The sequence below is a fragment of the Myotis daubentonii genome, chromosome 18 (genome assembly GCF_963259705.1).
Source record: "Myotis daubentonii chromosome 18, mMyoDau2.1, whole genome shotgun sequence".
In the NCBI taxonomy this organism is placed as follows: domain Eukaryota; kingdom Metazoa; phylum Chordata; class Mammalia; order Chiroptera; family Vespertilionidae; genus Myotis; species Myotis daubentonii.
This window is the reverse complement of record NC_081857.1, coordinates 3520107-3542416: the sequence shown is the minus strand read 5'-3', so window position 1 is coordinate 3542416 and position 22310 is coordinate 3520107. Positions and strand designations below refer to the sequence as shown.

The 22310-nt window shown below is 54.5% G+C and overlaps 1 protein-coding gene and 1 long non-coding RNA gene across 4 annotated transcripts in view; one reads left to right on the top strand and one right to left on the bottom strand.

Moving 5' to 3' along the window:
* LOC132220664 (uncharacterized) overlaps window positions 1-22310 on the bottom strand; it is a 747794-nt gene that overhangs the window by 67477 nt on the left and 658007 nt on the right. The gene's annotated exons all lie outside the window — the stretch shown is intronic.
* Window positions 1-22310, top strand: part of ILDR2 (immunoglobulin like domain containing receptor 2) — a 56827-nt gene that overhangs the window by 24808 nt on the left and 9709 nt on the right. Inside the window, exons 4-7 of one of the 3 annotated variants that reach the window (XM_059673353.1) lie at window positions 8908-8964; window positions 11446-11592; window positions 12796-12972; window positions 21159-21272. In XM_059673353.1, the coding sequence (XP_059529336.1) occupies window positions 8908-8964; window positions 11446-11592; window positions 12796-12972; window positions 21159-21272 (495 nt within the window). The remainder of the gene's footprint in view (window positions 1-8907; window positions 8965-11445; window positions 11593-12795; window positions 12973-21158; window positions 21273-22310) is intronic. The other 2 variants (XM_059673354.1, XM_059673355.1) reach the window with 2 other exon arrangements.

Sequence of the window (22310 nt, the reverse complement as noted above, 5' to 3'; positions counted from 1 at the left end):
GGCAGTCGGAGTGCAGTGGGAGCTGTGGAGCCTCCAAGACCGGGTCCAGGCCTCTCTCTCATTGCAGGAGGCCATGGCGTCTTGCCACCTTGCTCTTGGGTAGGTACCATGGAGTGCAGTCAGTTTTGCTTCAGATGTGATTTACATCAAAATTATTATTTAAATGTAACCAGTATTTTTGCATACCAAGCGCCTAGCACAGTGAGGATTCAAAATGACAATATATGACATGGTCTTGTCTCTATAAAAAATCACTGTCTTTTGGTAAAGATAAAAATTATATATTTTAAGCAATTAGAGAACAACATAAGAAAAGATTAAACTATTTGATATGAAATATCCAGGCTATCGATGCTCAGGAGGGCTGCTTTGCCCCAGGAGACACTGGGTGATGTCTGGAGACGCTGGTGGTTGGCACACACGTGGGGTGCTAGAGTCTAAGGAGACTGCTCCAATCCTGCACTCACAGGACAGACAGCCTCCTACACCCTGCATGCGCGGGACAGACAGCCTCCTACACCCTGCATGCACAGGACAGACAGCCTCCTACATGCTGCATGCATAGGACAGACAGCCTCCTACATGCTGCATGCGCGGGACAGACAGCCTCCTACACCCTGCATGCATAGGAAAGACAGCCTCCTACACCCTGCATGCATAGGAAAGACAGCCTCCTACACCCTGCATGCATAGGACAGACAGCCTCCTACACCCTGCATGCATAGGACAGACAGCCTCCTACACCCTGCATGCATAGGAAAGACAGCCTCCTACACCCTGCATGCATAGGAAAGACAGCCTCCTACACCCTGCATGCATAGGACAGACAGCCTCCTACACCCTGCATGCATAGGACAGACAGCCTCCTACACCCTGCATGCATAGGAAAGACAGCCTCCTACACCCTGCATGCATAGGACAGACAGCCTCCTACACCCTGCATGCATAGTAAAGACTTCCTCCTACACCCTGCATGCACAGGACAGACAGCCTCCTACACCCTGCATGCACGGGACAGACAGCCTCCTACACCCTGCATGCACGGGACAGACAGCCTCCTACACCCTGCATGCATAGGACAGACAGCCTCCTACACCCTGCATGCATAGGAAAGACAGCCTCCTACACCCTGCATGCATAGGACAGACAGCCTCCTACACCCTGCATGCACGGGACAGACAGCCTCCTACACCCTGCATGCACGGGACAGACAGCCTCCTACACCCTGCATGCACGGGACAGACAGCCTCCTACACCCTGCATGCATAGGACAGACAGCCTCCAACACCCTGCATGCATAGGACAGACAGCCTCCTATACCCTGCATGCATAGGAAAGACAGCCTCCTACACCCTGCATGCATAGGAAAGACAGCCTCCTACATGCTGCATGCATAGGACAGACAGCCTCCTACACCCTGCATGCGCGGGACAGACAGCCTCCTACATCCAGCAAAGAAGATCCGGCCCTAAGTGTCAGTAGCCAGGTTGCAAAATCCTGGTCCTGACCACAGGTCAGTCTGGGGACTGGAGGTCACTGCGAAGAGCATGGCCTTGGGGTCATAGTCCCTGGACTGGATGTGCCAGTGGAACTTGGACAGGCCAGTGTGGCTGAGCCTGGTGTCCTTTTCTGTAAAAGCGGAGGAGGAGGAGTCATACTCCTGGAAGACCTCCTGTGAGATTAAATGGCACATGACCAGAACCAGTCGTATGAGCTCCCTTCCACCTGCCACCCCCCGCATCTCTTTGCCAGCCTGTCACCTCTGGTCTGAGGGATCTGCAGGGAATTCTTCATTGTGGGACTCGTGCTCGGGGGCCGATTTTCCTTTAGCCCGGTCCACAGACAGGCTCTGAGCCACTGTGAATTGGCAATCCTGTTTCTAACAGTGCCCTGTGGAGGTGGCCTCTGTAGCCCTGTGGGAACCTCCTGCCAGTGGATTTTAGGACATTCCGTCCCAGCGAGCTGTCTTTTGATGGCTCTGTTTTGGTTGCCCCCAATTCTCAAGGATGGCCCTTAGTTAATTACAAGATGTTTACTACCTATGCAAGGATTAGGTGCCACAGGCCCCTCGATGAAGTCCGGAAGGCGTTGGGGAGCACCTAGGGCTTCGATGAGAATATGCGTGGTCCTGGAAAGTCTAGATAGGGCGACTTTATAAGTGATGGTCCGAACTAAGAGACTCCTGAGAGTGAGAAGGAGAGCTTGTTAGTCTAAGTCAGGACAACAGGCAAATGGTAAGAGGGTCACACCATCTTTAGAGATGGCCACCTTGAAGGGCCTCCTCTTGATTGACAAGAAGTGAAGTTCCAGAGGAGCTCAGCTGCACCTGGGAGCCCTTGCTGTAGCTGGCATTTTATTCATGAGGACCTACTATGTGCATATCTCCAAGCAAGGGGCCCATACAACAGATGGTGGTTTGCATAATAACTTCTAACTGAAAAATTGGCGCTAAGATTTCCTCAGGATACGGGAGTTCCATTTAGGCTCTTCCAGTGGGGGTTGTTAAGAGAACAAAGCGGGTCTTGGAGGTGGGGTTGGCCCCGCCCCAGCCCCAGCCCCAGCTGCAGAGTGCTCCCTGCCCCCCAACTTCTTCCACAGCCTCCTCCCAGCTCACTTGTTGCTCTTGGAGGTGGGAGGAAACTGGCCTTCAATTAGTGCGCATTCTTTCAGCCCCGGTTGCCGGTTGCCCTGGTGACAGGGGAGGGGGTTGGGGGGCGGGGAGCAGCTGGGTCCGCAGCCAGCCTCATTGTAGTCAGTGGAAAGGCTGCAGACGTGTGAGGCCTGTGCCTGTGCGCGGAGAGGGGGTGTCACCGGAAAATCGGCTCAGCCCTGCATAGAAAGAATGGCAGCCCTTGGAAGCCGGTCAGGAGACAGTCATCCCATTTTTCTCCAAAGCCAGCTGCCGCTATTCAAGTGCGCAGGGCTGCGTTCACACGGAGAGGGGGCTGGCGGGAGAGGGCAGGAACTCTGACATCCCAGGGCTGCAGGGGCTGCCCTCCCTGCGTGCCCAGAGCCCCAGGCTGTTTGGTTAAGGGAAGTAGCTGTTCTTGGTATCTTTGTAGCAAAGGTGCCTGGGCCAGTCGGATGCAAGGAGCCCAGCAGCTCAGGAAATCCCCTGGAATCACACCAAGAAACTCAGTATCTTCCGTCCATGAACCCCACCCTCCTCACATCATTTCCGAGGCACTTGTGGCCGTCCTCTGCCTTTCATCTCAGGCCAACCGGAGCCTCTTAATACTTCACACCTGCTCACTCTCTGGGGGCCGGGGCTTGCCTCACTGTCGCACTTTTGGAAGACTGAGTGCTTGCAGTTGGTGTTTGTTGGGTCCAAGCCCCTCTGCCAGGGACTGGATCTCCTGGGACGACGGGTATTCCACGGAGAAGCCATGAGAAGTTGTAGGTATATGAGAGTCTTTATCGGAGCCCAAGTAGCCATTGCTAACAAGGAGCAACTAGGCAAAACAGTTCTTCGAAGTAAAGTCCCATACAGTAGCCGTACACCAGCTAAGTAACAAGGCATCTTTCCCACACTGCAGCAGCCTGGTGGTCAGTAACATACTATAATACCAACGCAGACAAAAGAGGCTTTTTTCCAAAATACTGACCTCACTATTTTGGGTTATAGAAGGGCACGTTTGCACAGTGTCCATAGTCAGATTACTGTGGCCTTACTGTTCCCCTTCGTATAGTACAGCCGTGGGCAAACTACACCCCGCGGGCCGGATCCACCCGTTTGAAATGAATAAAACTAAAAAAAAAAAAAAAGACCGTATCCTTTTATGTAATGATGTTTACTTTGAATTTATATTAGTTCACACAAACACTCCATCCATGCTTTTGTTCCGGCCCTCCGGTCCAGTTTAAGAACCCATTGTGGCCCTCGAGTCAAAAAGTTTGCCCACCCCTGGTATAGTATCTTAGCCTTCAACATTCTGATTAAGATTCCCACACTCAGAGTGGCCTTGCACAACTGGTGTGCTCTGTATTATCATTGTTTGTTTATAGCAGCATGGTGAATGCCCTTTCATTAGATCATAGGGTCACGACTACTCAGTAATCATTTTCTGGCTGCAACTGTAAAAGGTGCTAAAATTTTTAACCACCTCTAACATTTTCTACATCCAAAAATTACACTTTAATTATTTAACTGGGCAATGATGCCACAAACACATTTGAGGGTCTCTCACTGCAAATACCAGGAGATGAGGAAGCAGTTAAATTTAAGAACAAGCAAATCTGGAGAGGGAGTGAGGTATTGGCAAATGAAATAAAATAAAATAAAAAATAAATACCGGAATGGGCAAGTAGATCTAGTTTCTACTCTTGGTTTGATCGTTAGTCAGCTGTGTGACTTTGGTAAAATTTGTAACTTCTCTGAGCCTCAGGTTCCTAAAAACATGGGTGGGTTACAGATTAGATGACCTCCAAGATCTTTCCTAGTTGTCAAATCTGACTTCTGTGTGAATAGAAGTCAGTGATTTGGACCAACCTTATAATCACTGCCAAAAAGCCCAAAGCGTTTATGAACAGTTAATTGCAGATGGCCTAATACTAGTCATTATTAGTATTGGAGAGAATCCAGTGTCAGCATTATTCAATATAGTTTAAAGTGAACTAACATGTAAAGGACATAAAAAGAAAGAGTTCACATATGAAAGGCTTGCATACGTAGTCTATAAATACATATAAAGAGAGGGAGGCTAGCTCCGCATTCGTGACGGGTAATCATAAACGCACTGAATGCACGGTTGCCGGGGGAATACAGAATAAAAGCAGGGATGTGTGTGCCCTGGGGAAATTTCCTATCTATTTGGGATTCCAAATAGCCATAGAAACAAGTTTACACTTCAAAGGGCCAGAGAAAGGCATCTTCTCTCCTCAAAGACTTGAAAAGAAACCTTTGAGGGGGTTAGGAGCTGAGAGCAGGGTGGGTCTTGTGCATCCCTGAACACTGACCCTGGGGTCTGAGGAAGGCCAGCTGTGGGAGGAAAGCCACCTGTGCGATAGGCAGAGGGAGAAGAGGGAACCTCGGGCAGGGGAAGAAAGCGCCAGCGGCCATTTGTGTAGTCCGTTGCAAAGCCCAGGAGGACTCCACGTGAATAAGCGCAGGGGGAGAATGGAGGTGACCACGCTGTCCGCAGCGGCAGCCTCACCAGGACAAAGGAAACGGTTAACCTTTGCTCTCTGAAGGCTTGGACTCGTAATCAGGGCTTGGATTTAAGTTTCAAGAGTAGAGACAAAAACACTCTTTTTGGCTGTTTGTAAGCACACTGTATCTCTGTGATGGCCGCCTTACACACACCCCAGCCTGGGGGTTACAACCTGTGGGGTGCGAGGTGGGGCAGGCCTTCAGTCCCCTCGATGGTAAGATGACCTTTTGGGATGTTTCGGTGCCTTGAGGAGGCTCCTACCATTGAGCCCCGAGTCCAGGGTGCTCCCCATTCTCCAGCACATGGACCAGGGCTCGGTGAATGAATGCTCCCTTCCTGCGCTGATGAACAGCCGGTTTCCTTCTGGGATGGACAAGGGCACCTTGTGAGCAGCCAGTCAGAAGCCAGCATACCCTCAGAGGGGATTTGCTACTGGAAACACTTCACGGTCCAGAGGGTGAGGTGCCTCCTCTTGCGGGGCTGCTGGGGACGTCAGGCACAGAACACAGTCCCTGCCTGGAGGGTTTCGTCCTCAGTGCGGTGCTCCTTGCAGCCTGAGACCAGCTCTGAGGCAGGGTGCCTGGGTCCTCCGAGCCTGGCGCAGCCACCTTCTCAGCGCAGCTTCCTTACGGGCTGTGGGAATCCACGTTGGAGGCAGGGAGGCGGTGTGGGACGAGGACTCACACAAACAAGGGCAGTGAGAAGTGACGCGCTGTTATCTTCGGGAAGAAGGGAGTAAGTGCGTGGAAGGGCCTGGCCTACCGTGAGAGGAGCGCTCGCGTCTCGGGCATGTCACAGGACAGGGTTTGTTGTGACTATCATGCCATGTCTCTGGGGGAAGGTCCCAGGACCAGGTGGAACCCGAAGTTAAAATGCAAGGAAGGCTGGTGAAACCATTGCACGCGGCCGGAGGACGGTCCCTGACCTCGGGTAAGTCCTGTGACGCTGACGCAGATCCCAACACCGAGTTCTTATACTTACACCGTTGCACAGGCTGCAGGCGAGCCCGAGAGCCTCGAGAGTGTAGGGATCGCGTCTGGTCCCCTCTGTCTCCACCTGGCTCCACATACATTTCTTGATGAATGAATTGGAGACACTCAGGAGTAATGGGTCCGAGGAATAGTACAAAGCGCTCAGGGGGAATTTGAAGGCGTGTGTGGCAAACAGCGGCTGCCGTGGGGACGGTGTGGGATGATACGTCAGTTGTATTATCCACTGTGCACGTTGCTGCCATGATCATTCAGGCCCAGGTGTGTGAGTGTTGTGGGCTGCGACATGTGTGATGCTTTGGTATGAAACGGTGCTCATGTTGGTGCTGGTGCTAATGATTCGTGTGCCTGAGCTGTTGGGGTGACTCCTGTGGAAATGTCTTTAAGGTGATGGTTTCTGCCAAGTTCGGGGAAACCAAGCTGAACGAACACCATTTTCTATAATAGCTTGAACGATGTTTGAAAAGAGAAAACGGGGCCCTCTGTTTGCAATGTCGTCTCTCCATCCTTTTCTCAGACATTCAGGGCGAGTAACTGCCGCTCTGACACCGACCCCTGGAGGATGAGCGAGATCCCGGCTGGGAAAGGCCTCGGAAAGCAGGGCCTTTGCTGCCTTGTGTGGACTCCCGGTCAGGCCTTCATTGGACGGGATGGGTTAGACCAGGAAGGGAAGATACCGCATGTCCAGCTGCCAAAGGCAGTTCTCAGGAATCGCTAGGCAAGAAGATGGAAGCAAAATGCTTTTCAGAAATACAGGATCCCAGTGTACACCCCCCTTTCAAAGTGCCTTTAATCCAATAAAATAAGTCACGGTGTGCGAGCCAGTGACGTGCATGGTCTCACTGCTGACATGGTGGGTGGCACTGTCCGCTGTCCCGACTCCGGCTGTCCTCAGGCGAAAGCCCTGTCATGTTCCCCCCTGGACTGCGAGAGGGTACCACCCGGCCACGGGGCCACCACACCGGGCACGTGGGAAGCTGTCCCGGCCTCAGGAGCATCAGCTCTGGGCTGTGGCTTCGGGAGAATGAGAAGCGGGACGCCTGTCCTTCTGTCCGAGTGACAAGCTTTGTGAAGCCCTGTCCGCATTTCTGACCCACCTCTCCCAGGAGGCACTGGCCTTGCACAGTCAGGAGAGCCAAGAACAGCAAAGTGAGCCAAGATCCCTTCCGCCTGCCGAACGCCGAGCCCCCAGGACACGTCCTCCCCGCGGCTGGGCGCGCCTTTTCCTTGACCTCTGTCGGGGCTGCTCTTCGGTGGGGCGGCTTGAGGAAGGAGGGGCCAGTGCCCCGCCATGGCCTTTCGCCTCAAAATGTAAACCACATGTGAGTGACTTCCCTCGACTCCACCTCTGGAAACTTGAACAGGAAGGGCTGGCTGTTTTCTGAGTGAACCAAGTTCATGGGCATGAAACAGACCCCACAGTCGAGGTGATACGGGGCCTGGGAAGTGCTCACACTTTGGCGGCATTGGTATAAGTAAAAATAGCCATTAATTTCAGTCTTTTTACTCGTTTTACATTTTTTAACTGATGGATTTTAGAGAGGAAGAGAGAAACATTGATTTGTTGGTCCACTTATTTATGCGTTCATTGGTTGCTTCTTGTATGTGTCCTGACTGGGGATCGAGCCCGCATCCTTGGTATATCAGGATGATATTCTAATCAGCTGCGCTGCCCGGCCAGGGCCTCTTTTTGCTCTTTTAACATGATTACTAGAAACCCTACAGTGACCGCTGCTCACATTATATTTGTACTGGAAGAGCTGTTCTAGGTGCATTGTCACACACATAAATGAAGCAGCATTCAGGTACCAGGGTGACCCTTTGCCATCCCATGCCTGGCAGGAGGCGGCTTGCGAGCTGTTTCCCAGCGCACCTCAGTGATGAGCGAGACCCCAGTGTGGCTGGGCATCTGGTGCGGGGAGGTCCCAGCTGGGCCTTTCCACCGACTGTGATATGAGAACGTGGTGCAAGCGCTTGGCACCTCATCCTATAAAAGAGGCGAGTTTATAACAGGACTGGCCTCCTTCCCCACATCTCCCAGTGGCTCCCCTCCTGCACAGCTCCTTGCCAGCGAGCCGCGAGGGGCACCTGTTTGTTCCGACACCAGCCCTTACGCTTCTCTGCCTCGTCACGCGGAAGGCAGCTGGGTCCACGCCACGCCAGCTGTGGGTGCCATATGGGAAAGCCGTACCGTACAGAGCATTTCCGAAGCCAGAGGAGAGGAGCGTGTACCCGATCTAGCTTATCTCTTCTTTGCCTTTGAAATTTTAGTCTTTGAACTATCTCCAGGCTATAATTAGAATTATATACCGAGATCATTCCGAGTTAAAACTAAATATGCACTTTGTTTTTGATGGGTGTAGGGATGCGTGTGGATATTTGGAAATGCAGGCTGACCGTCTGGATACGGACGGGGTGGACTTTTCCAATAAAAGGTGCGAGAAGGACGCATAAGTGAGTGGAGATGGTGCGTGTCTGTCTGCTGGGTCAGGCCCTTGGTGGGTGAGGCAGGCGTTCCCTCCTCCTGTAGGTGGTTGGAGGGGAAGTCCTGCTTCTGCTTCCACCTGATGTAGGTGCAGAGTTCACTTACGTAGCTGCCAGAGGCCGACAGGGAAGGTCATTCTCTTGTCCAAGCCCCACCGCTGCATGTGCCTCGCGTACCACCAAGAGCCTGGGCCAGGCCCCGTGCGGGTGGCGCCACCACAGCCAGGCCCAGCTGTTTCCCTGGGAGTAACCTCTTTCCTTCTCTTCCCTCCTACCTCTTCTAGGCAGGACAGGGCTGCTTGCTGACCTCTTGCCCAGCTTCGCTGTGGAGATTATGCCAGGTATTCAGTCATTTAACTCTTTGTTTGCTTAATTTGCTGTCATTCCATCTGTCTGGTGTCTGCATTAGTCACTAATTGCTCCTTTAATGTATTTGCACATTTGTCTATATATGTCTGTGGTCTTTTCCAGGATGAACTAAGCCCATTGGGAGAGCCTTTAAATTGTATTTCTGTTACTAGTCCCTAAAAAAGTAATGATAATTAAAAATGGCTGAGATGGGTACCCAGTCCTGACCACACATGCCAGGCATGCGGGCTCCCTGGCCACCTCATGCCCAGTGTCTCAGCTGCACCCAAATAGCACTAAGTATCCTGAACAGAGTCGTTACTTGTCTGCGTTCCTTATGCCCTAAGTTATATGTGTACCCGGTCATTATGTGCAACCGTGTTACTCTGAATTTCCCTTTGTACTTTATCAGAACTTTTTCTTCAAACTTAATGAAAGCTATGCACCCCTCCTCCCTTGAAGAACACGCATCTACATACCTACTCTGCTTTGTATACAACTTCAGGGCCCCTAAGTCCTAGCGGGGGCTGTGGACTCTCTCAAGGACACCTGTCCCGAATGCACACCTCTGTCTCTCCATGTAGCTTAAGTTGAACGCAGCAGCATAGACAAGCCGCCGTCAGGTTGGTGCCGCCTGGAAGAGGCATGGACAGAACAGGGATGGACCAGGGGGTGGCACATCCAGAATCGGGGTAGGAAAGGGTTCCTTCTTGCCTTGGAGGTTTCTCCCCAAGTTTCAGAGCTGCCTAGAGTTAGCAGCAGCAGTGAGATACAGAATAGTCATGGCCATAGGTTTTGATTTGATTCAAGGCTTCAGAAACACCCAGAGCAGTGGTCGGCAAACTCATTGGTCAGCAGAGCCAAATATCAACAGGACAACGATTGAAATTTCTTCTGAGAGCCAAATTTTTTAAACTTAAACTATATGGGTAGGTACATTGTTATTAACTTAATTAGGGTCCTCCTAAGGCTTAGGAAGAGCCTCACTCAAGGGGCCAAAGAGCCACAGTTTGCTGACCACTGAGTCCCAGATCTTCCCAGTAGCTCTTCCCTCATTCTTCTTCCGTGAATTCCCTGGCCCTTTCCCAATAGCTGGCGGTGCCAGGACAGACATTCTTCTTCATGTTCATCCCAAGGTCACACAGGGCTGCCGCTTCGTGATCCCCCTTATCCAGAACTGTCAGTTTGTACGTCAAAGGAACAATGTTACACTGCACCGCTTCTTCAAATGAGAGATGATACCCCCAAGAAAGAGTTACTGTCTTTTTCATCTCCGCCCCTGGGTACCCGAATGCCCCTCCCTTTTGGCTGCAAGAATCCTTTCTCGGATAACAGTGTTTCTTCAAGGGCACCCGCAGTCTCTTCTCCTTGACTGCCTGACCCGCCTGTGGCCACCTCGCCACACACCTCACCAAAGCCTCAGGGTTCACACTGTCTCGGGGTACGTGGTCTGTTATTTCCAAGGCCCAGGCCTAGCCCTCAGCCATCTAGCGCCTCAGCAGAAAGGCTCTCCGGACCACAGGAGTGACGCGGTCTCCCGTTCTTGTCTGCAGAGCGGCCTGGCCGCTTTGAACGTGTTTCAGGGGGATGAGGGCAGGGACAGTCAGGAAGCAGGAGTTGTTTTCTCTCTGAGGAAATCTGTCTAAACAAAGATCAATAGCTTTGCCGTGATCACAAACTTTCGTAACAAAAACGTCACATTTTCAAGCTCTAACTGAATGGCCACTTAACCGAAGGAGTATTTAATACCCACAATTTAAGAAAATAACGCGTAAAGTCCATTGTAAAGGGATTTTTGGTAGATGATTTTCAATCAAAATTGCTTTAGTCTTTTAGCTTTTAAGGGAAACTGAGGCTCACTCTGGCCTCCCACGCCTCCAGTGGGAGTTGGGCCCTCCAGCCTGTCGGCAGCCGGGGGCAGGGCGGCGTCTTCTCTCTGGGATCCGCTCTCCTGTCTTCGGTCATGGTTCGCTGGGCAGGTATTAGCCCCGATGCTGAGTTCAGGAAAGGCATCCCGGGACGATGGGCAGGGGAACGGATGGAGACATAAGGACACGGACCACCTAAATACGTTCTGGTTTGCACCAGGTAGACATGGAGAAGTTTCTCAGGGCTTACATTTCCAGCGACAAGATCAACGACTCCCCAGGATACGTACTCACAGAACCCACGTTCTAGCTCAGCAGACCCGTCCCCTCCCCAGCCACCAGTCTATGTTCCTGTCCCACACCAGTCCTGCCACTGCAGTCAACATGGTAAACCCGTTCCCCGGGCGGGCCCTGAGCCCAGCGTGGCTTGTGCTCACAGGACCTGGTGACCATCCTTTTCACGCCCCAGCCCTGGGAGGTCTGCACGTCTCACTCTCCCAGTGCCTCCCGAGTTTGGGGGTTCTGTGCCCTCTGTCCCAGGCCCCCCGTCTGCCTCTTCGTGGGGAGGCGCCATCCTGACGCGGGTTTCTCTGTGCCTCCTTCCAGAGTGGGTGTTTGTGGGGCTGGTGATCCTGGGCGTCTTCCTCTTCTTCGTCCTGGTGGGCATCTGCTGGTGCCAGTGCTGCCCGCACAGCTGCTGCTGCTACATCCGCTGCCCCTGCTGCCCGGAGTCCTGCTGCTGCCCTCAGGCCTGTGAGTAAAGGGCCATGGGGGGGGGGGGAGGGCAGCCCCCGAGGATCCGTGACCCACTGGGCGGCTGTGTGCCTGACTTCCTTCTCCACCTCCTTTCCTTCCGCCCAAAGTGTCGCTCATCCCATGCTCCCTCCCCGCGGGAGCCCCGCTTCCAGAGCCGACACCCTTGTGTGCCATCTCACGTCCACTCACCTCTCCGTCCTTGTCCACACCCGTCAGCAGCATGTGCCGTCTCGTTGAGACTTGGCTGCAGGAAGGGCAGGTGCAGGAGGCTGAGGCTGTGGGAGAGGCGCCTGCCCTCTCCCGGGGCGTTCAGACTCGAGGAACCTTCTCTGGTCACGCCTCCCACAGCAGAGAGCCCCCTCTTGACGAGCAGTGTGTGCAGGCCACAGTCCTGGGTACCATCCAGCCACTGGCGGGTTTTATGTGCTCCCATGACCAAAGGGCCCACAGAAGAACGAGTCCTCCTTTGGGGATTCCCAGGGTGCCAGGCCCAGGTAGGATCACGTTTGGAACCCCTGCTGTCAACCAGACACAGCTCGCAGGAGAGAGACACGTGGTAGGTTAGTGCTCTCGGGAAGAACGCACTTCCGGGAGGGTCAGGTTATCTGCCCTGCTTTTGGGCTCACACGCAGCCCCTTGCTCGCTTTGCCGCTCGAAGAGGTTCCGGCTCCCCTGGAAGCTGCCCTGGGCAGCCCCGGGGCTGGGCCGCCTACATACAGTGTGGCTAAAAGTGGGCCGCTGCTGTCACGGAGCTGCTGGGACGGCTCCCACTGCCGTTAGTGACTCAGTTGCCAGGTGCCAAACACTGTAGTTCCTGATGTCGTCTGCTGACGGAGCCGGAGGAGTCCAAGGCGGTGCGGGGAGTGCTTCCAATTACATGACTCAGGCCTAGGAGAACACACACACAGGCGCGCAAGGCGCATGCACACACATACATGCACACCTAGGCACATGCACAAATAGACACACACATACACGTGCACGTGTTAACACGTGTACACACACAGGCACACATAACACACATGTACACACATGCACTGGGACACAGCATGCACCTGCACACATAGGCACACACATGTGCATGCACGCACAAATAGGCACACATCCAGGAGGTCCCTAAAGTGCACCCTCAGGGACGTGAGGTGTGAGGGTTGTGAGGGTGGGGCCGTATAATCTCTTGCTCTTCATCTCCCTCCACAGTGTATGAAGCAGGGAAAGCAGCCAAGGCCGGGTACCCTCCCACTGTGTCCTGTGTCCCCGGCCCCTACTCCATCCCCCCTGTCCCCCTGGGAGGAGCCCCCTCATCGGGCATGCTGATGGACAAGCCGCATCCACCTCCCCTGGCTCCGAGCGACTCCACCGGAGGAAGCCGCAGTGGTAAATGAGGTTCCATTCTGCCCGCCCGCGCTCCTCCTCTGCTTCCAGGCCGGGGATCAGCTCGGGGACGCTTCTTTGGGAACTGGTTATCTCCATCCCAGAAGTTAGCCAATAGTTTCCTCCTCCCTCCCTGGTGCTCGGGACTAGCCGGTCCTGTGCGGAGCGCCAAGCCGTGGGGGGCATGGTTGTGTCCGGCAGTCTGCTCCAGCCCGAGGAAAGACGCTTCATCAAGGCATTGGGTGCTAAAGAGTGTGGGACGGGGGACTGTGGGAGAGAGCTGGCTGCCAAGTCTTCCGGGGAGAGGTGAGGTCTGAGCTGAGCCTGCAGGAATGAGAGGATTGGGAGAGCAGAGTTGGGGGTCATTGGGCACCCCAGGAGGCAGCAGGGTGGAAGCCCGAGCAGGGAGAACACACTGGGTGTGTTTGCTGGTGTCCAGCTCACCCGTCTGACTCCCAGAATCGGTGCTGTAGCGGGAGTCACGGCAGCAGAGTCCTGAGCGGAGAGGTGACATGCTGACCGGGCACGTGGTTCATGGGGATAGTCGGACCTCGAGCTGAGATGCAGCTGAAGTCATTCAGGGAAACGTGAGCACCGGGTGGAGATTGTGAGCTGAAATGAACGGGCACTCAGACAGGTGCTTGGAGAGGAGCCCATCGGGCAGGAAGTGGAGGTAACGGTGCGCGTCACAGCCCGCAGGGAGCTAGCTCATTGGTCCGGGGCCTGTTTAGATGAGATTGGCCTCACCGAGGGAGGATGAGTCATGGTTATGGGCCGGGCGGAGGGGGAGGGGGGGCGCGTTAAGGTGTTGCTCTCCTGGAGGCTTGACCAGGGTCATGGAGGAGGAAGGTTGAAACTGTGTGTAGGAGACTTAGGAGGTGATTTGTAAATCCCGGGGTGGGTGAGCCACTGGGGTGCGGAAAACGGGCATTTGCGCTCTGGAGGCATCTGGACAGGAACCAGGGCCTCGCCTAGCAGTGAGCTGTCGGTACCGACCGTGGACAGAGCAGACGTCCTCAGTGAGTAATTGGTGTTTGTGTTTTTCTCTCCCTGGAACTATTCACGGAATCCTGTCGCCTGAGACCGGAAATGAGTCACAGGCAGGGAAGTGAAGTTAATGATCAAGGACACGGGGATTAGAGCGGTGAAGGCAGCCACTGCCCAGCGGGTGGAGCCAAGAGCCACCCAGGGAGCTTGCCTCAGACTCTGCTGGCTGCTTCCCTTTCCTCCAGTTTCCCTCCTTCCTGCCTTCCCACCAGAAACCCCCCCCCCCCCACTTTTAAATCAGTGAGTCTCATAATAAAACGACTCAGGTTCCTAGAATGGCAAGGGCTTCCTCTCGCCTGTTTCCAACCTTCCCCGGCCCCTGCTTGTGGCAGTTCCGTCGTTTCGGCCTGGCTGCCGTGCTACCAACTGTAGTTAGAAATGGCTGGGCACGAGGAAAATGTCTGCTTTCACATGGTGAGAAGCCCCTGGGGAAGGTGGCCTGGGTGGGCTGGTGGAACAGCTCATGCATCACGCACAGAAGGGCTGTTCTTTCCACTTGCTCTGTCCTCCCGGGCGCTCCCTGGTTCTCCCACGATGGCCGCCATCTTCTGGGAACTGCATTCTGAGGCAGGAAGCAGACATGCTTCCTCCCTGCGCTGCTTTGTCCTGAGTGACGGGCCTTTGCCTGAAGCCCCTCCTCCCGCCGAATTCTGCAGTCCTAGTGGCAAGCACTGTGCCCCAGGCCCCTTCCGAAACCTGATTGGCTTGGACTGGTCAAGATTCATCTCTTGCCCTAGCTGGCTTGGCTCAGTGGATAGAGCGTCAGCCTGTGGACTGAAGGGTCCTGGGTTCAATTCCAGTCAAGGGCACATGCCTGGGTTGCGGGATCGATCCCCAGTGTGGGGTGTGCAGGAGGCAGCCAGTTGACGATTCTGTCTTATCATTGATGTTTCCATCTCCTCTCTCTCTTCCTCTCTGAAATCAATATATACATATATCTTAGACCAAAGCACTTACTGACCTTGGAAATGAACACAGCCAGGGCTCTGTGATGGGAAAGGGGATGTCACACCAGCCTGGCTGTGTGGGCGTCCCCGCTGGGCACATTTCTGTCCTCCTGGTCCCAAGACCAGAATTACTGATGACGCCAATGTTCCGTGTAGATTATTCTCTAAAGCATGTTAGACGTGTTAAGAGATGCTGTTTTAGAAAGATGTAAATTTAGCCTGTTTTATATTTACATGCCACCTCCATTTTGGGGTAGTCACCTAGCAACTGTAACTTCCAGATTCTGTTTGTACACAGTACTCTTGCACACTGGGTGGTTGCAAAGGCAGCTCTGAGGAGCCGTGTATGGAATAGCCTGTTGGTTACCGCGTGGGAGAGATGGGAGAGGCACCGATTCCTTCTCCGACCTTCATGGCGGCTGGTGGGGACCTCCTTCAAGGAAAGACAGCTGCCTCCTCCTCCCCGGCCTGGACCCACCCCTTCAGCTCTGTGTTCTCTTCAGTGAACACCCACACTGCCCGTTCTGCCTCACATCTCCAGCCTGCCTTCTCCAGGGGCTCCTCCTATCAGCCTTGGAAACCGTCCGTCACGTACACCACCACCTGCCGCACCCCTGCAGCCCTCTGAGGCCACGTCCCCATCCCTTGTTGCCTCTTCACTGCCAGACTCCTTGGGAGAGTTTCGAACATTTCATGTCTACACGTCCCCTGCTCTCGTCAACTCCGCAAACTTCATCTTGCTCTTGCCGTCACTCCAGAAGCCAGCCCGCCAGGTGGCCTCTTGCTAAGGCTAGTGGGTCCTCCTCCACCCTGGCTCCCCTGAGCCATCAGGGGTCCCGCCACCCTCACCCACTCTTTGCCTTCCCCCTCGTGGTGTTCTGTGACATTTCCAACCTGCCGGCTGTCCCTCTGGGTGCTCCTGTCTCTCCCCCTCCCCCTCCCCCCCACCCCGGAAATCGACTCACTCCCAGGCTGTCGCCATGGTCTGTACGCCGATGCCTCCGACCTCTCCTCTGATCCCCAGTCCCCGGGTCCCACTGCCTTCCTCACGTCTCCACTGGGTGCCTGCAGGCTTTTCAATCTCAGCCTCTGGGAAACGGGATTAATCTGCGGTTTGTCTACTTCAACTCGTCTGTTTCTCATTTCAGTGGCTGCATTGTCCACCTACTGGCCAAAAGCTGGGACTTCACCCTCCTCTTGTCCTCGCCCTCACTTCCCGCATCCAGTTGGCCAGCAAGTCCTTCAGACTGTAGCTCAGAATAACCTCGAGCCAGTTTATTGTCCTCCATCTCCATCCCAGCCCCGGTCCCTCATCTCCATCCCAGCCCCGGTCCCTCCATCTCCATCCCAGCCCCGGTCGCTCCATCTCCATCCCAGCCCCGGTCCCTCCATCTCCATCCCAGCCCCGGTCCCTCATCTCCATCCCAGCCCCGGTCCCTCCATCTCCATCCCAGCCCCGGTCCCTCCATCTCCATCCCAGCCCCGGTCCCTCCATCTCCATCCCAGCCCCGGTCCTTCCATCTCCATCCCAGCCCCGGTCCCTCCATCTCCATCCCAGCCCCGGTCCCTCCATCTCCATCCCAGCCCCGGTCCCTCATCTCCATCCCAGCCCCGGTCCCTCCATCTCCATCCCAGCCCCGGTCCCTCCATCTCCATCCCAGCCCCGGTCCCTCCATCTCCATCCCAGCCCCGGTCCCTCATCTCCATCCCAGCCCCGGTCCCTCCATCTCCATCCCAGCCCCGGTCCCTCATCTCCATCCCAGCCCCGGTCCCTCCATCTCCATCCCAGCCCCGGTCCCTCATCTCCACCCCAGCCCCGGTCCCTCCATCTCCATCTCCATCCCAGCTGCCACCACCTCCCACCTGCTCTTTCTGCATCCACTTTTCCCTCACTGTAATCCACTTCCTTGTTACATCTACCTGCCTCTCCTCACCCTTCTAGCAAAAGAATTGAGTAGGCAGGTAGGGTTTAGAAATGTCATTTCCAAAACTAATGAGGATGTGTCTCTTTGCCCGCTGTATGCACACAGGGAACACACACATTTCCAGCGCCGCCTCCCCCACAGCTGCTGCTGTCATCTGGGGGTGGGATCTGGCAGCTGCTCCATCATCCCCAGAGCCTCACTTAGCTCAGGAAGCTGGAACTCCGAGAGCAAGGCCTCAGCCATGGGCCTGCCTTAGGGATGGGCGTTATTTGCAAGTTTTTAAGCATCATTTGGCTGTAAAGGGGAAATTAACTGAAAAGTAGTTGCGCCTCAATGGGGACAAAAGTATTAGCTCAAATCCTTTAACAATTTTTCAAAAGTATTAGCTCAAAATTACAGTGGCATGAAAATGAACATCCTAATATTCCCTCTCCAGTAAAAGCAGAGCTGGCAAGGCTGATAAAGTAGAGAAGCTGATGTGGAAGCCACACCAACCAAAGGACCTGAACCAGACGGAACCCGAAGAGGGAGAAACCATCCACCTCCCCTGAAACATCACTGGGGAGCACACTCATTTTCCAAAAAGTGTTGGACTTTGGCCACCGGCCTGGGACATTTCTTATTAAAATAGCGCCTCCCATCACAGTTCTCTGGTCTTCAGACTCAGTACAGACAGAAACCAACCAGACACCAATCTATTTATTCTTCAAATCAATAACATTTAATAAATGTTCATAAATTGCCCCTCAAGGAATGTATGGTCTAGGGCCGTGGTCGGCAAACCGCGGCTCTCGAGCCACATGGGGCTCTTCGGCCCCTTGAGTGTGGCTCTTCCACAAAATGCCGACTTCTGCGCATGGGCCACGAAGTTTCAATCGCACTGTATGTGGGCGCCCACACATGGTATTTTGTGGAAGAGCCACACTCAAGGGGCCAAAGAGCCGCATGTGGCTCGCGAGCCGCAGTTTGCCGACCACTGGTCTAGGGGGGTGGTTGCGGGGGGCTAGCAAATGGGAACAGAATGAGTGCAAACTGCAAAGCAGTGTCTGATAAGGCCGTTCCCTCTGGCCCGCCCAGAGAAACCGGCCTCATCGAGTGTGTGTGGGGGCGGGGGGGAGGGCGGGGTCAGGAAAGGCCTGGTTTTGTGCTCCTGAGCCCCGGGGGACACGGCCTGCTCCTCGCAGCACGAGAGAAAAGCCACAGTGTGCCACGCCATGGCACTGAGCTGACGGTGAAAAACCTTTTCAGGGGAGAATTGCCTAGCGTTTTAGCTCCTGGAACCAATGGATGATGCCTCAGGATCAATAGTTTGCCTCTGTCCTTTGTGACAGTGAGAGGGTTCGATTTCTGGGGTCATGGACCTGCAGGCAAGCACGCCCGGTAAGCGTGTTTGTTGTGTGACACGGAACATGCAGCTCCAGGCCACGTGGCACTCCGCCCAGGTTTCCAGTGGTTGTCAGGGGCCGGCCTCGCCGCCAGGGGGCAGTACCTGGGCATGTTCCCAGAGCACAGCCCAGCTCAGTCTTCAGGGCTGGAAGTTTACAGGCGGCGCCTCACATACTCAGACACCCAGACGAAGCCACAGCCAAGGCAGGGCAGCCCCTTCCCTACGCCTGCAAACACCTAGTTTTCTTACCGAGGGAATCATCATCAACAATAATAACAATAAAGCAAAACCTACATAAGCCTTCTGCTCCCTCCAGCTACCATTGGGGCCGTCTTCCTGTCAATTCTCCAACACACCAGCTGCGTGGCCTCTCCTGCTAAGACCGTTTCTATTCCTGATTTCCTTTTCACTCGCTCGCTCACTCACTCACTCACACGTTCAGGATGTCTGCCATGTGCCGGCGCTATGCTAGGCGCTGGGGTGAGAGAAACAGAACCGGTCCTGTCTGCCCTCGGGGGGGTGACAGTCTAGGGAGGACAAGCACTGAAAATACTCCTTTTCAGGAGACCAGGACCCTGCCACGCCCTGCTGGCAGCAGCTGCTCACACGCCCGCAGTCAGTGCCTGTTCTGTGTACAGCAAGGTCCTGTGTGTTTTTACACAAAATGACAAGGACTCCTGTCCCTCTAGTGACGAGAATCAATACCTTTGAGAGGTGGCGATATTTGAGCTGCCCCTAATAATTACAGAGAACTCGGTGGTTCCGTGGCTTTGGTCTGTGTTGTCTTCTCTTCTTTATGAGGTTATTTACAGGGTGGGAAGTATGAGATTGCCTTTTTTTTTTTTTTTTAGGTAATCCTCACCCGAGGATATTTTCCCATTGATTTTTAGGGAGAATAGAAGAGAGAGGGAAAGACAGAGAAAAACACATCAATTGGTTGCCTCCTGCACAAGCCCTGATCAGGGCCTGGGCCAGGGAGGCACCTGCAACCAAGGTATGTGCCCTTGAATGGAATCGAACCTGGGACCCTTTGGTCTGCAGGCCGACGCTCTATCCACTGAGCCAAACCGGCTGGGGCTGAGTTGCCTTTGACAGACATGAGAACAGAGAGGGACCATTTATTTGGGGTTCTATAAACCAGTGCATGTCCACAGGGTGCCCAGTCCCCACCCCCAGCCCTGTATTCACCCATCAGACGAACTGCCTCAGAACAGACAGAGCAGCTCGTGGGATGATTGCGTTTTAATTGAACTGTCTGTACTACTCTGCAAACGCCTCTGAGAGGTGGGAGACCATGGGGCTTGATACATAAAACCATTTATTCTAATAATTGCTTCTGCGAAAGGATTATGGATCTGACCTCCGGGAGGAGTCACTAAACAGTGCGTGGGGAGATTTTCTTAAAGTAACGCCACAATCTGATGGCCGTGGACTGCCTGGCTTGCCAGGGGGTGTGTGAGCACCGTGTCCGCCCACGTGCCAGGCTGTGGTCCGGGTGCTGGGGAACAGCCTATTACAGTCTCCCATGTGCATGGCTGTGGGGACTTTGTCCATGTAACATGACCAGAGATCCAGAGGCATGTGGCTTCTGTGTGGCGTCTGCCTCGCTGTGGGAGCAGGATGTTGGCGCTGGGTCCCCTGCTTCCACCTCAGGGTACAGTCCTGCTGGGCGGAGATAGGACCACGCCTCAGAGCACAGCGTCCTGGCCGCCTAAGGCCTTCCTGCCCTGGGCCCCTCTTCCTCATCCTCATCTCTCCTTCCTACCAGGACCCTCGACTCCAAGACAGGCAAGATGGCCAGGGCGGTGGGAGTGCAGGTCCCAGCCCTGGAGCTGCCAGTGATTCCGGGGCAAAGTTAGGAAACTCCTTGGAGCCAAAGTTTTCTCAACCACAAACTGTGGCTAAGAACAGCACCTTCCTTGGGCGGCGCGAGGGCCAGTGGCCAAGCACTTAGCGAGCACCCAGCACATGCTGTCTGTTCCCATCATTGTCTGTTCGCATCCGTCTGTTCGCATCCCATGCACTCCCTGCTCTCCTTTCCTCTCTCATCTGTGACGATTAGACCTCCCGTTGGGGCTGGTATTGGACTAGATTGATACTTAGGGGGCGTGGAGCTCAAACAGCTTTTGTCCCTGACAATGTGAGTGACAGGAATGTAGGAGGTGGGATTATGTCTGATGCTTTAATTTCGTTGGTTATTAAGCCCTGAAAATAACACCTGCTTGTAACATACAGCAAGCAGCAGGTTGGATTACTCGTGTCTAAAATATGGCATTCCTTTTTCCAAAAGGAAAATGCGAAAGGAAGACAATGAAATCATAACGATAATCACGTATTTACATCTTATTTTGTGCTAATGCCTATACAGCCTGTAATCTAACATTAGCGCCTATGCACCACCCAGGAGTGGAACTTTTTCACCGTCTCCCGGGCCACTAGAGGCGTCAGGCCACCTCTGTCGAGGTTCCCTCATGTTGAGGTGTCTGTTTTGGAGTTGCAGGAACTCCCACCGAGTAGAGGTGTGAGCCTCGGGCTGTAGAGCAGTCTGTCTCCGTCTGGAAAGGGGTCTGTGTTCAGTGAGTGCTTAGGTCAGAGTCCTGAGTTTGGAGAGGAGGGGCTGTGTGGAGCTACTGGAGGTGGGACAGGCAGCAGCGGTGAGCACATGACTGACATGTACCAGAATACAGCTCTGTTCCCGACCTGCTGGCCCCCCATTCCGAGGTCACCTGTGATTAAGGGGTCTTAAGTGTATAAATATAGATGACTGTCTGGTGACTCCAGAGAGAGCTGCTACACGTGGGAACCGTGGTTTCTACCTGGTAAAAGACACGAGGCCCCATCTCCTGAGTTTCCCAGCTCACCCGCGTGTCCTCTTCTCCACAGTTCGCAAAGGTTACCGGATCCAAGCGGACAAAGAGCGGGACTCCATGAAGGTCCTGTACTACGTGGAGAAGGAGCTGGCTCAGTTTGACCCGGCCCGGAGGCTGCGGGGCCACTGTGAGCATCTGTGTTGTGTGTGATCGGGCCCTCCCTCGTGCAGGAATTCACAGCTAAAGGGGACTTGGGGGGAGGGGGCCCCAAACTTGGGCAGCTTTTGACTTTCAGGGTCAGAACTAGCAGGTGCTGGCGACAGCATCCTGAAGAAAGGGCCTTGGGGGGTGCAGGAGGGAGGGACACGGGGCTTCTATGTGAAGAACAGAGAGGGGTCCCAGCGGGGTTCAGGTTCGGCGTCTCTCGTCAGGCAGCGTCGCTGGGCTGTGCGCTGGGGTTGGACATGTCTTATGGAAACAGTCCTCTCCACTGGCCCTTTAAGTATACCCAGGACAGAGACTTCCATGTGGAAGCTTTCAGTCTTTCCAACCCGAGAGGCCCTCGCCCTGAACAACAGCTGGCCCCTGGCCGCACGGAGGCCCTGTGTGTGAGAGAACAACTGTGCTGATGCGTGTCGTACCAAGAGGCCTTCGTGCCTCTGAGATGCCCGACAGCAGAAGTGAACGGGCAAGGCAGGAGGCTGCCCTTGTCAGAGAACTTTTGAATCACGGAGTCTGTCACTCACCCTGTCCCTGGAGACTCTGCGGCTGACACAGCCCACTCTTCCCAATGACCTGCGGTGGGGAGAGGCAGCACGGCAGGCGTGGCGCTGAGGGCACCACACTTCTGTCTTTGAACCCTCCTCACCCTGGGACCTGCCAGGGATGTGATGGGATTGCTGGGGCCACCGTGAACGCAGCCGAGCGGAGCTCTGTGCGGACGAAGGACAACAGGTTCCTCCACGTTTGCGGCTCTGAATTCCTCCCATCGGAGCTGCATTCGCAGCAGCATCCTCCCACCACCGACTATAAAAAGCCCGTCTCCAGATGGGAATGTCAGGGATGCAGATGTCACCGCACTTGACAAGCTGGTTGTAACCATGTTGTCATGGATCCCTGGAAGGGGACAGAGTCGGTGATCACGGAGAGGAGCCCTGGGAGTCTCAGCTCGGAGAAGAGTTAGGCTGGTGTAGGTGGCGCGTCCTGTCTCCCTGGATGAAAATGG